The sequence below is a fragment of the Geotrypetes seraphini genome, chromosome 13 (assembly GCF_902459505.1).
Source record: "Geotrypetes seraphini chromosome 13, aGeoSer1.1, whole genome shotgun sequence".
NCBI lineage: Eukaryota > Metazoa > Chordata > Amphibia > Gymnophiona > Dermophiidae > Geotrypetes > Geotrypetes seraphini.
Genome location: NC_047096.1, coordinates 22,172,111 through 22,186,881, shown reverse-complemented (window position 1 = coordinate 22,186,881; position 14,771 = coordinate 22,172,111). Strand labels below are relative to the sequence as shown.

The 14,771-nt window shown below is 45.6% G+C and overlaps 1 protein-coding gene across 4 annotated transcripts in view; it reads right to left on the bottom strand.

Annotated features, from left to right (window-relative positions):
• Positions 1 to 582: 582 nt before the first annotated feature.
• POU2F3 (POU class 2 homeobox 3) overlaps positions 583 to 14,771 on the bottom strand; it is a 67,182-nt gene continuing 52,993 nt past the window's right edge. For 3 of the 4 annotated variants that reach the window (XM_033918148.1, XM_033918147.1, XM_033918149.1), the window contains exons 9-13: positions 11,056 to 11,192; positions 8,008 to 8,169; positions 6,973 to 7,030; positions 5,282 to 5,402; positions 583 to 1,631 (exon numbers count right to left, since the gene is read on the bottom strand). In XM_033918148.1, the coding sequence (XP_033774039.1) occupies positions 1,589 to 1,631; positions 5,282 to 5,402; positions 6,973 to 7,030; positions 8,008 to 8,169; positions 11,056 to 11,192 (521 nt within the window). In that variant the 3' untranslated portion in view covers positions 583 to 1,588. The remainder of the gene's footprint in view (positions 1,632 to 5,281; positions 5,403 to 6,972; positions 7,031 to 8,007; positions 8,170 to 11,055; positions 11,193 to 14,771) is intronic. The other variant, XM_033918150.1, reaches the window with a different exon arrangement.

Sequence of the window (14,771 nt, the reverse complement as noted above, 5' to 3'; positions counted from 1 at the left end):
ATAGACACTACAAAATTACATGGGATTATTTCCCGCGGATATCTGCGGGGACGGGAACGGTGATGAATTTTGTCACCATGTCATTCTCTACTTCCAACCCTCTCCTGCATCTTCCAGTTTTCCTTGCCTGTGCTTTCTGTTTATCTCGAGCCGTTTAGCGGCGGCCAGTTCATTGTGGGACGTTTTCATCTTAGAACTTTTACCATAACTGTTTCATCGTGGGTCATTTCATTTAGAGAATGACACGGTGACAAAATTCATCACCGTTCCCATCCCCACGGATAACCGCGGGAAACCATCTTCATGTCATTCTTTAAGGAGAGAGAGAAGAATCAGAGTATAATTTGGCACAACCACTGAACTGCAAGCTTTGCTTTGAAGAATGCTGGTGTAGAAGGACTGAGGTTGAAACAGACACTACAGAATGACAGTCTCTGGTATCCAGAGCAGATATTGTGATGTCATAATGCCTCATTCCACCAGTGCCTAAGAACCAATCACATCAGTGATGTCACAATGGCTTCATTATCCTTGGCTCACATAAGCTCAGCCACTGACCCGCAAGCTTTGCTTTGAAGAATGCTTGTGTAGAAGGACTGAGGCTGAAATAGACACTAGAAAATGACATGGGATTATTTCCTGCGGTTATCCACGGGGACGGGAACAGTGATAAATTTTGTCATTGTGTCATTCTCTATTTCCCACCTCTCTTCCTACAGAAGCCACACTACAGAAATATAAGAAATGATGGCAGATAAGACCATGCAGTCTATCCACTCTGCCTATCTATACCATCTCTACTTTCTCTTCCACTGGCTTAGAGATAAGGGGGTGGGGTGGGGGGGAATTCATCAGTTGGTGCTACTGTGTTAGTGTGCACTAAAAGCTAATGACACCCATTATATTTCTGTGGGCATTTAGCACGTATTAACATGGTAGAGCTTATTGATGAATTCTCCGCTATATCTGCGTGTCTGTCTCATGGTTTCTTGAATTTCTTAACATTTGGGCTTACAAAGCAGTACATACTCCACCTTATCTTTGGACATTTCTCACCTAAGTTAATCATTATGAAAATTAGCATGAACTAGAGCCACTCAGAAATGGCAAAAAGTATAAATGATATGTACAAGTTTCAGTTCAAATAACTTAGTAAATAGGAGAATCCTGAACATCGTACTCTGTTGTCGGAGATATGAAAAGAATCTGTAAATACACAACAGATAAACAGCTGCGGGGACAGAAAGAAGAAAGAGGTGAGATATCGAGGGTGACATGATTAAGGAACCGATCATCATCTGTATAAGCTTGACTCGGTTGATCCTCTGTAAAGTCATAAGGACGGCATGTGTGGTTACACAATCTGAGTATTAGACACAGTACTTCAGAGGGGAGGGAGAGGGAGTAAGCAAGGTGACTTTGCTAAGTCTTTACAGGATCTTCAGAGCAGTCCCCATTTTATCGTCGTACCTTCATTTTCTTCAAACCTACGAGCAGCTCGAGCCACACAATATCTTGGCCTCCGTGGCTCCAGATCCACAGCTTGCTTTCCTGCAAGTGCCACACTACCCAGGTATTTTAGTGAGCCTTAATGAAGGTAGGTGGAATGATTCCATCGATACCATGAACTGCTGCATGAATACAAATACAATAATTTGGAAAATTAGAGTGAGATTTGCTGTGAAGTGCTATCATCAGCCACTTCAGTACAGAGACTGTCCTGACATTTAATCAAACCCTAATAAAATAGTACCGAAGCACACCACGATCGCGCATTGAGTACCAGTCACACCAGCATCAAGCATCCACAGTCAGATACCCTACAATTAAATGCATTGACCACCAGACAAAGCAGATTTGGTGGTTCACTAAGTCACACTGGGTCCAGTATATAAAATGATTTAAAATGGCCAGGAGAGGCTCTTTTAAATTGCTTAGTCGGGGATAACCAGTTGAACTCAGCAGCATATAACCGGACAGTGCCATTGAATATTGCAGCTAGATGGTCAAACCCTAACCTGTGAGATTAGGGGTGGAGAGTGAGTGGAGCATGACCCTAACTAATTAGTGGCAGTATTCAGACTGCTATCCAGCTGGGTAAGAGTGTAAAAGTAGGATAGAAAAGCTGCTCTTTGTGCCAAATTCAATCAGACACCAGTCTGAATATTGGTCGGTGCCCAGTTAACTGATATAGTACCTGATGCTCTTTGAAGAAAATCCATAACTGCCTTAGCCCCCCCATCCACCAACCTCGGTAGCCTCTCCAGGACCTACGTGGAGACATGCCTAGTGGTCTAGGGGGTTATTGGGCAGGGGTAGTGCCCACTTGCTCTTGTCCAGTCCTAGCCTGTAGTTCAATATGGCTTGTGTGATCTCTAGCGAAAGTCTCGTGGTACTTCAAATACCACAGTATCTGAAGTCAAGTACTTGAGACTTCCATAATTAACTGTAGGCTGGTGTTGGCTAGGAGCAAATGAATATTGCATCTGCCTGATTTCCCCCTAGACCTCCAGGTATGTCCTGGGGGAGGGGGCAGCTGTTTATTTCACTGGGAACCTGGTGAAAGGAAGTTAATCAATGGGACACTGCCATACCGGGGTACAAACTATGTCAGAGTGGATTTGGTAGAGGCGTAACATGTTAATGAGGGTCTTGACTCGAATGGACTGAAAATTCTACCGGAGCAGAAACATACCTTGGAATCCCTATGGGTAGAAATTCCATCTGTAAAGGGGAAAAATATAGTGATAGGAGTATACTACCGTCCTCCTGACCAGAATGAACAGACAGAGGCTGAAATGTTATCAGAAATTAAAGAGGCTAACAAACTGGGAGAAAGCCAAGATGGATTTAGTCAAGGGAAATCTTGCCTCACTCTCCTCAGTTTGAGTATTGTGTTCAATTCTTGTTGCCTTATAATAATAATAATTTATTCTTATATACCGAAATACCAAAAAAAGTTCTAGGCGGTTCACAACAAACTGGGCAAGTACATAAAATACAGATGAAATACAACAGATTGGAATAAGAGAAACTTAACAATAATGAGTAGAATGCATTTACAATATAATGCGGATAAAATACATTAAAAAAAAAATAAAGAGAAAGCTGATAAAATACCAGCTTAACAGGCATAAGAAATGCATATACTACAAATAAAATATCAGCTAAATCTAAACTAATTAACAGTTTAAAAAAGAATGCAGTTAAAAAACTAACCTAACCGGCAAAGTTGATGCATGTAATACAGATAAAAATATATCAAATAGAACTAAAAAGACTTGTTAAAAAAATAGCAGTGCGTTAAGATACCAACCTATCAAAAAGTTGTGTCTTTAACAATTTTCTAAAATCAGAATAGGAAGAGACCTCTAGAATGATTTTTCCAAGCCATGAATTCAGTTTAGCGGCTCAAAAAAGATATAGCAGAACTAGAAAATGTTCAAAGAAGAGCGACCAAGATGATAAAAGGGATGGAACTCCTCTTGCATGAGAAAAGACTAAAGAAGTTAGGGCTTTTCAGCTTGGAAAAGAGAAGGCTGAGGGGAAGATATGATTGAAGTCTACAAAATCCTGAGTGGTGTAGGACGGATACAAGTGTATTGATTTTTTACTCCATCCAAAATTACAAAGACTAGGGGACACTCAAAGTTACGGGAAAATACAAGGAATGTTCAATAATTTGTCTACCCGAGTATGAAAAAAATGTAGCAAGCGTGTTGAAACATGTCTGTGCAATGGCTCAAGGTTACTCTTGCACAGTTGTGGCTCAGTGTGAGTCTAACATTCCAAGAGACAGGATGTCAGGAGAGTCCTCATGCAAATCGAGTAATAAACTGCTAGATTTGGAGCACCGTTCAGTGATAAAATTTCTCACAAAAGAAGGAAAAAAGCTAGAGAACCATGAACACATAACCTCAGTTTATGGTGAGTCTGCCCCATCATCCTACAAAGTAAAATTTTGGAGCAAGCTGTTTAAGTGCGGTAGACCCTCACACTGGACAGCCTGTGGAAACAAGTTCTACAGAAATGTGCAAGAAAGTCGAGGTTTTAATTTTGTCAGACAGACGAATTAAGGTTTCCTGAATAGCTCAGGGATGATATAATAGAGGTCTGTAAAATTCTGAGTGGAGTGGAAAGAGTAGATGTGAATCACTTGTTTACTCTTTCCAAAAATACTAGGACCTGGGGGCATGTGATGAAGTTACAAAAACCCAGATATGCAAAACTCCAACACCCATGCCCAACAATTCTCCCTTTCTATACCCCCACCTCAGCATCTCTTTCCCTCACTCCCTCCATTCTTCCATCCTATGTCCCAAGTTCATGCTCCCCTCCCTCCTTTGTCCGAAGTTTGTGCTCCCTCCCTTCCTTCTGTTTTCCAACACAACCCTGCCGCTCCCTTCCTGTGCCAACACGCCCCTTCTTCCTGCATTCCTGTCAAAATGCGACCCTCCTCCTCCTCCTCCCTTCGGTGTCCCAACTCGCCCCTCAACTTTTTCCCCCTCCATTCAGCGATCCAAACTCATGCCTCTCGTGGGCGTTTGCCTCTTCTGGCCGGCTCTCTTCGAGCAATATAATCAAGTTTGTAGATGACACAAAACTATGTCGGGCAGTTGGCTCTCAAAGGGACTGCGAGGATCTCCAGAAGGATCTGAACCAGCTGGAGAAGTGGGCGGAAAAGTGGCAGATGAATTTTAACATAAACAAATGCAAGGTGATGCATCTGGGTAGGAAAAAGAAGGAACATGTAACCTTGGCCAAATGCGAGCAAGAAAGGGACTTGGGGGGTACTGATAGACAGGACCCTGAAGCCATCGGCTCAATGTGCGGTGGCGGCAAAGAAAGCTGAATATCAGCCAGGATCTGCACAAGCTCCATAACCAGGACATAGATAATTAGCCCTGGATATTCAGTGCAGGTCTCTGTACATGGCCTGGCACTGAATATTCTGGGTCAAAGGTGATATAGCAACAGTCAGTGTTTTAAAAGCAAAATGCTGACTGCTTCCAGCTGAATTTTAACAGGAGTATGATTAAACACACTGACCACCAGACACACCAGAATCAAACCCTGATTGCCATTCACACTGATTACAAGCACTAACCACCAAAGTCAAATGCCACCACCAGTCACACTAGGATCAAACATTCACAATCAATCCCACTGGAACTGTATACTGACTGATAGATAAACCCTGTCCCATCTGAGTCAAATGCCGTGACCTACTCATACCAAGATTAAATGCCTCTCCTGGAACACGTAATCTTCATTTTCTTACCCTGAAGAGCTGAAATTAGAGGGGTTTAGTCCTGCCTTGGAACTATTTGGGCTACTCGTATTGAGTCCTATTCCTGGAGATGAAGGCTGGCTTAAGTGCCCTGGGGAACATGATGATGTGACTGTAAAAGAGGAAGAAATGCGTCAGATTTCTTCCTGACCTATGGACATCTTTTTCCTACACCCACGCTCTCAAACATTCACTCTCTGGGAGTTGCTATTGCATCTCTCACTACTTCCTAACAAAATCCATTAGATACTGTAACTTTCGGTAGAAAAGCAATAAATCAGAGCTGGCCTGGTGGCTCGGTTTCAGGGTTCTGCATTGCCAGGGGAAGGGAGGACCTTGGGTTATTTATTTATTTATTAGGATTCATTTAACACCTTTTGAAGAAATTCATCTACGGTGGTTTATAGCACACATAGCCTGGACAAGTACAGCAGTATAAATCTTGAAATAACAGTACACTTTATAGCATAGTATGCTAGTTACAGTGTTAATACAATGTCAACACAATTCATATTAAAACCAGTTTTAATTATCTACCGTATTTTCACGTAGATAACGCGCACCCGTGTAAAACGTGCACACGGGTATAGCGCACGGGAAACCGACATATATGTAAAAAAAATTTTATATACCGCGCACACTCGTATACCGCGCATGCTGCCCCGACTCTCCCATCGCCGCCCGACTCTCCTTTCGCCCACCCCGACTCTCCTCTGGCCACCCTGACTCTCCTTTCCCCCGCCCCGACTCTCCTCTCCCCACCCTGAAAGCCTGATGCCCCCCCCCGACGTCCGATTCACCCCCCCCCCCGCAGGACCGCTCGCACCCCCATCCCGAAGGACCACTCGCACGCACCCGCACCCCCACCCTGAAGGACCGCTCGCACCCCCACAGCCTCCCGTCAGAGAAAGGGCGGGACCGCCGGAAGACGAAGCAGCGCAGACGCAGGGCTCACAGAAGGGCCGGGACCGCCAAGAGGAAGCAGCAGGACACCGGTAGGAGCTTCTACATGATGAGGGGGGAGTCGGGAGGCTGTGGGGGTGCGAGCGGTCCTTCAGGGTGGGGGTGCGGGTGCGGGTGGGAGTGCATGCGAGCGGTCCTTCGGGGTGGGGGTGCGGGTGCGTGCGAGTGGTCCTTCGGGGTGGGGGTGCAAGCGGTCCTGCGGGGGGAGTGAATCGGACGTTGGGGGGGGGAACTATGTAAAAAAAAAATGTGTAAAACGCGCTCACGCGTATAACACGCAAGGTTATGCACGGTTTGTAAAAACCGTGTATAACGCACGCGTTATATGCGTGAAAATATGGTAATACCCAGAGCAGAAGATATAGCAGGAGTGCAATTCACAGGCTGGGGGGTGGGGAGGTATTTCCAATCATCACACTGTGACAGCATTTAGAACCTATGAAAATACAGGATTCTAGAAGCTCTGTTGCATGGCCCCCTGCCTATAGAGTAACTGCAAAGTTTGGGATAGGTGAACTGAGAGAAAATATAAAATAGAAGTGAAAATATCCCCAGGAGTTCTAATGCAAATTCATGGCATCATAGCCCAGAGGCTCCAATGCAATTGAAAAACCAAAGGAGAGAACTGCCAGACCTAAAAAAAAAACACATTTCTATTTTGAGAGCTCTGTAATTTCTACTAATAATCTATATAGGAAAAATAACCAGGGGTAGCTCACCTGCTACAGGCATGGTGCTGTGAACCTGGGGCAGTGCCAATGATGCAGGTGTTGGAATCTGTAATAATAAAAAAAACACCACCGCCATGCATTTTTCTGCTCAAGGATAATAGTGTAATGCACACTCTTCTAGAATACTACAAAAACCAGACCAGCTCACTATTCTCCAGACACCTGAAGGGTTTCGGGCTAACTGAACCCCTTGTGCCAGGTGTTTGTTTGGGTGTTACAAACAGTGTTACATCAATAAGTGGGAACTCGTGTGAAAGATTTTATCCGAGTTCACCAGGGTCCAACACCGCCAAATGCACAAACGTGCTTGGCAGACATTACCCACTCACTTCATTTGAAAACACTCTGTGGGCTAATCTAAAAATCTATCATTTGCAGTGCAAAATTTTTTTTTAAACTGCTTTTTTACTTTTTCTCTTTAAGCTATAAATTAATGCAAAAATTGTTATCAATCGCCCAAAACCCTGGTGTCTATATAATGTGGAGAATTAAATTTAAATAGAATTCAAGTAAATAAATCAACAATTCAACAACGCTTTTAAATGACATTGGTGAAAAGCTCCTGAGAAGTATAAAGCCTGGTGAATTTTAAACCCTTAGTAAAATGGCTGAAAAACAGGATCTTATCTGCAAACCGCTGTTTTGTTTTTTTTCATGCGGGGTGCCAGCTGATTGCCCTACAGAGCCCCGTTTCGTGTCCTTCGTCAGGGGCAACCTCAGGGGCATCTCCCAAAGCAGTACAGATCAAAAGCTGGTTCTCCTGCTCCAAAGTATCAATGCCATGGATATTCCTGTCTAGCCCCATCTATGCACATATCTGTTTCAGAAGTGCATTTCAAACACTCCTGCTCTAAAAACTATACAGCCACATACAGTTCAGCTCTAGAATTGTACACATGCATATGCGAGACTCCGAAACTACATACACCACTGTGCGAGAGTTACACAGCCACACACACTCCTGCTCCAGAATCAGACATTTGTACACACTGCTACTCCAGTACTGCATATCCAGACACTTACTTGTCTAGAACTATACAGAGGTGATTTTAGAGGTGGTGCTATTGGATAGTTGATTCGTTTTTCTTTCTGACGTCGATTACAGAACCAGACCCGAACCACTTCTTTCTCCATGGTGAGTTGTTCTGCTATCATGGTGATCTCCTCGGAACTCGGTTTGGGATTCTGCAAACAGATTAAAAGCAAGTCCCCACATGTCAGAGATCTGAAAAAAGAGTCTGTATAGTGTCCAAAGCTGAGCAAGTGATATTGAGGGACAGTGACTAGGCCATATGGCCCTTTATGTGCTCTGTTTTAAATATTTAAGTTCACAAATCCAGTCTAATGACTCAGAGAGGATAAATGCTACCTAAGAAAGCTGCTCAGTGTTCAGAGAAATATTTTGTTTTGTTCCTGTGATTTAATTTTTCATATACAGTAAAACCTTGGTTTGCGAGCATAATTTGTTCCGAAAACATGCTTGTAATCCAAAGCATTCATATATCAAAGTGAATTTCCCCCCTAAGAAATAATGGAAACTCCATAACCCAAAAACTTTAATACAAAATACTGTATATATTCGTATTGCAAGACCTTGCTTGTTTAGTGTCCGAGAGAAGAACCATCAGTTGTGATGATGTGATATATGTATACTGTATGTATTTGTACAGTGTTCCCCCGTAAATTCGCGATTCGCAAATCGCAGACTCAGTAATTCGTGGTATGCTCTGACCGCCTCTTCCTGTACTAAAGTCAGGCTACACCAATCAGGAGCTGCATGTCAAAGCAGCTCCTGATTGGTGTAGCCTGACATTAGTAACAGGAAGAGGCGTTTGGAGCATACCGCGAATGATTTTCTGCACCCGCCAGCACCCCAGCTGTCCTCTCCTGCCTTTTGACAGATGCAAAACCACATTTGCGGTTTTTCAAAATTTGCGCGTGTTCCTGGAACGGAATCCCCGTGAATTTGGGGGGAGTACGGTATTGCAAGACCTTGCTTGTATATCAAGTTAAAATTTAATAAAATGTTTTGCTTGTCTTGCAAAACACTTGCATACCAAGTTACTTGCAATCCAAGGTTTTACTGTATTTAATTCACAGAGGGCACAGAAGCAAACGTGACTCTAGGATTCTTTGGCCCATTAAAAAAAATGAAAATGCTAATGGTAACATCACATGCAAAAAGATACAAAGCACTCTCCCACCATACACAGTAACAAACAGATGTACTCATTCATTTGATTTGCACACACAGAGAGATAAGCATTCTGTCAGTTGCAGAAATCTCACACAAACACACACATCTCTTAACCAGTGGCGTACCAAGTGTGTGTGTGGGGGATAGGGGGGGGGGCAGTCCGCTCCGGGTGCACACTCCAATGGGGTGCACAGAAGGCCGGATCCGGAACCTCCTGCGCTGCTCCAAACAGCACCTCAGCGCGGCTGCTGTACTTATAACAGAGCAGAGTCATCAGCTGCGCTGAAGGTCCCGCGATGACTGCGCCGTCTGTTCCGGAAGAGGTAAGTGACGTCGGGGGGGGGGGGGGGGGGGGGATGTTGAACCGGCAGCCGCAGTTATCGCGGGATCTTGCTGCAACTTCCTGCATCTGCTGGCCCAGCCCCCTCCGACGTCACTTACCTCTTCCACCTGGAGCAGAAGCAGTCATCACGGGACTTTGCTGATTTAGGATGGAGAAAGAAAGGAGCATAGTAGGGTGGTGAAGGGAGAGAAAGGAGGTCAGGGTGTTATGGAAGGGTGTGGAGGTGAGAAAGGGGGGTCAGGGTGATATGGAATCATGGTGAAGGGTGAGAAAGGGGGTCAGGGTGGTAAGGAAACATGAAGGGTGAGAAAGGGTGTCAGGGTGGTATGGAAGGGTGTGGAGGGTGAGAAAGGATGTCAGGGTGGTATGGAAGGGTGTGGAGGGTGAGAAAGGGAGTCAGGGTGGTATGGAATTATGGTGAAGGGTGAGAAAGGGGGTCAAGGTGGTATGGAAGCGTGGGGGAGGGAGAGAAAGGGGGCAAATGCTGATGGAATTGCGGGGAAAGAGACATAAGGGGGAAGGATACTGCATGGAATTGGGTTGGAGGGAGAGAAAGGGAGGCAGATGTTGATGGAAGTGGGGGGAAGGGAGAGGAGAGAGTGAAATGCCAGACCATGTGGGTGTGGGAGAGGGAAGGGAAGAAGAGGAGAGGAGAAATGCCAGACATTGGAGGAGGGAAGGGAAGAAGATGGATGCCAGACTAATGGGGGTGAAGGGAGAAATGGAAAGGGGATGCATAAAGTTTCTAGAACGGGAATAGAAAGAGAGAAGATGCCATATAGAAGGGGGAGAGAGAGGGTAGACAGTGGATGAAAGGAAGAGAGTGACAAAAAGATGAGGAAAGCAGAAACCAGAGAAGACAAGGTAGAAAAAAATTATATTTATTTATTTATTTTTTGCTTTAGGTGAGATGCATCGCTGTTTCTGTGATGTTGCATTGTATGCAGAGTCCAGCTTCTTGGTGCTTCAGTTTAACCTTTGACTACATATTTTATTCTATCTCCCCATTTACAAAACTGTAGAGCGTTTTTTAGCGTTGGCATCTGAGCTGTTACCACCGTGGCTAAAAACCACACTACAGTTTTGTAAAAGGGAGAGGGGTTAGTTTGTCATTACATACTAGGCAAAGGTGTTTTCTGTGTTCTGTGTGTTCAAAAAGATATGGATTTCTGTTAGGATTGACTGTGTAGGATTGATCTGTACTAGTCTGGCTTGTTTAGTTTTACAATGGGTTTATTGATGTACTGCTCACTGCAGTATGTAAGATGCTGCCTTTTCCTAGGTATTCATGCGTGACATATGGATTGTTACTATAAATCATGTTTTTCATACAGATGGGGGGGGTGTCAAAAAAATGATGGGCCCTGGGTGTCACATATGCTAGGTACGCCACTGCTCTTAACTAATCTCTCAGAAATTTCCACAAATCGAGTGCATTATAGGGCACTAGGATGTGAACAGGTGAGGGAGTAAGAACATGTGAGAACCACACACATTCTCCATAATACACAACTGGAAAATTGGAACTTACGTTCTGAAATCTCTTCTCCAGTGTCAGGCGGATGCTAGTTTCAATGCTTGTCCGTTTCTTCCTCTTCCGTCCAAACACTTCACTGAGTGAGAGGTATGGACTGGGGCTGCTCATCGTTGAATCCAAAGGGGCAGATTCTACATAGAAGAACAAGAGAGTCTGATTTTTGCATGAGGAATATAAGGCCTCACTCTGAAATCAGTGCGCAACACATTAGTGCGTGAATCTATAGAAGGGAAGAGGGGTGTCAGTTTCTTATACAGGTCACTCATCTACATCATAGAAACATAGACATAGATGGCAGATAAGGGCCACGGCCCATCCAGTCTGCCCACCCTAATGACCCTTCCCTACCTTTACCTTGTGAACAGATCCCACGTGTCGATCCCATTTGGCCTTAAAATCAGGCACGCAGCTGGCCTCAACCACCTGAAGTGGCAGACTATTCCAGCGATCAACTACCCTTTCAGTAAAAAAGAACTTCCTGGTGTCACCTCGCAGTTTCCCACCCCTGATTTTCCAAGGATGCCCTCTTGTTGCCCTTGAAAAAGAAGACATCTTCCTCTGCCTCGATGCGGCCCGTGAGATATTTGAACGTCTCGATCATGTCTCCCCTCTCTCTGCGCTCCTCGAGCAAGTATAGCTGTAGTTTATCTAGCCGTTCCTCGTACGGGAGATCCTTGAGTCCCGAGACCATCCGGGTGGCCATTCTCTGGACCGACTCCATCCTCAGCACATCCTTGCGATAATGCGGCCTCCAAAATTGCACACAGTATTCCAGGTGGGGCCTCACCATGGATCTATACAATGGCATAATGACCTCCGGCTTACGGCTGACGAAACCCCTGCGTATGCAACCCATGATTTGTCTAGCCTTGGATGAAGCTTTCTCCACTTGATTGGCAGCCTTCATATCCTCACTGACGATCACCCCTAAGAATCGCTCTGCTACCGTTCTTGTTAGGATCTCACCATTAAGGGTATAAGTCCTGCATGGATTTTGGCTACCCAGGTGCATAACTTTGCATTTTTTGGCATTGAAACTGAGTTGCCAGGTCCTAGACCAGCGCTCCAGTAGGAGTAGATCGTGCATCACGTTGTCGGGCATTGAGTTTTTGTCCGTTGTGCTTTTGCCAACTACATTGCTTAGCTTGGCGTCATCGGCGAATAATGTTATTTTACCTTGGAGCCCTTCTGCCAAGTTACTTATGAAGATGTTGAATAGGATCGGGCCCAAGACCGAGCCTTGGGGCACTCCACTGATCACCTCTGTCATTTCAGAGGGGGTGCCGTTCACCATTACCCTTTGAAGCCTACCAATCCCGGATTTATGCTCAGAGAATAGCTTCAGTGCCAAATTTTGATAGGTGCCAGCATGTTTCCTCCCCTTAATGCCTCTGTTTATGTCTGGTGCTACTGTATATTTCAACCATCCATTGCCTGAGCATAGCGGTAATAGAGCCTGCCCAGGTCTGGCAGTGTTCCACCCTTCCTATTCCAGTGCATAGCTTCTATAGTAACAGGAAGGCATGAGAGGGGAAAAGGTGGAGTGCCACCAGGCCTAGGCAAGCTCCAAGCTGAATTTTGTTAACAATGTGACCAAATTGCTGAACTGCACTGAAATACCCCCCCCCCACACACACACACCTCTTTTACAAAAGTGTAGCGCATAGGAGCTGTTACCACCACGGCCGGTGCTAAAAATCACGCTACGCTTTTATAAAAGGGGGGGAGGGTACGTAAGAGAGCAGGGCAGATTCTGGGAAGTGACAATTCAGGGAGAGGAGTGAATAACTTCCCTTTCCCTGTTGCCTACTCACAGTAGAAATAGGTTCATAGACAACGGCGCGAAAGACAAAAGCGCGCGCCGACAATTGAGCACAGCGCGGAGGCGCGCGCCACACAAAATTACAGTTTTTAAGGGCTCCGACAGGGGGTTTTGTTGGGGAACCCCCCCAGTTTACTTAATAGACATCGCGCCGGCGTTATGGGGGGTTTGGGGGGTTGTAACCCTCCACATTTTACGGTAAACTGAACTTTTTCTCTAAAAACAGGGAAAACGTTAAGTTTTCAGTAAAATGTGGGGGGTTACAACCCCCCACACCCCCCACAACGCCTCCACAACGCGGCGCGATGTCTATTAAGTAAAGTGGGGGGGGGTTCCCCCCCACGCCCCCCCGTCGGAGCCCTAAAAACAGTAATTTAGAGCGGCGCACGCCTCTGCGCTGCGCTCAATTGTCTGGGCGCGCCTTTGTCGCGGCGCGCTTTTGACCTGACACCGTAGAAATATGGCCCTTCTCTTAGCTCTTCATTCTACATGAATCACTTACACCCAGTACTGAATTTTATCTGTGTCACTCACCAAACCCAGTGCAGTTTCATATGTTTTCACTCTTTTACACACAATGCTGAGTCTCGTGTGTCACTCACCTTACCTGTGCCTCACAACTAACTATTCCAAGCTTTGTTTCTCATATGTAGACTTACCCTTAAATCCATGATGTACAGTTACTTTCAGCCCTATATCTCACATATGAGACACAAGGCAGGGAATAGGTGAGTAACACCAGGGCCTGCACTATGATAACTCCACTTTTCAGTCCCTCTTAACTTATGCAAATGAAGCTAGGGCTACCAGATGTCCGGGAGAACCGGACATGCCCTCTTTTCAGAGCACTGTCCAGGTGCCCAGAGGGATTTCCGAAATCCAGCAATTTGTCTGGGTTTTGGAAGTCCCCGAGCTCGGGGCCGCATCTTGAGGGCCTCTGCGCATGCGCAGACATTGACACAATGATGTCACATGCATGGGTGCATGATGTCATCGTGGTGATGTCTGCGCATGCACGGAGGACCTCCAGTCGTGGGCCCGAGCTCGGGGATGGAGACAGGAGGTTCGTATGGGGGAGGGTCTGGGGGGGTGGAATGTGGCGAGGTTGGGGGCAGAACAGGTGGGCCCAAGTATCCTCTTTTTTAAAAGAGGAATTCTGGTAACTCTAGTCTTTGCACATGGTCACACATCCCCCACAGGATGTTCTGAGTGACATGTATCACCCACCTATTCCCCGCCTTGTGTCTCATACAGGAGCAGCAGAAGGCTCTTTTGTTTGGGGTGCCTAAGTTCTGTTCCTAACCCCACTTCATTCCCTACCATCCCCTCTTTCCCTACCATCCCATAATTCCCCTTCATAGCGTCCAGTATCTATCTCCTGCCCTCCCCCCCTCTCAATTCCCCTCCCATGGCGTCTAGCATTTTCTTATTCCGTACTCTCTTTCCTGTCTCTACCACGTGGTCTTCAGCATTTCTCTCCATTCCTTCCTCCCTCCTCCCCATCTCCAGCGTCTTTCTTCCCCTTTTCAGCACCTCTCTCCATCCCCCCCCCATTTCCCCTCTTCAGCATGTTTCTCCTTCTCTCCCCTTTCAGTATTTTATTCCCTGCCACTGCTGCTGCCATAAAGTGTTTATTTTATACCTTGCTTGCTCAGGTCAGCGACTCTACCATCTGCGAAAGAAGCATCACTTGGCCATTTGGAACAAACCTTAAGCATTTGCACATGCTCAAAGCTGGCTGGTTTCCACCCCCTCTGAACTTCTGGACAGCTGTGTGATGCTCGATATGCAGATGGAAGTCACCGTCCTGGGGGAGTACAGTAAAAAACAAAACAAAAAAAAAACAAAACCAAACGACTCACACGTAGAGAGGAAAGGAAAATTTTGG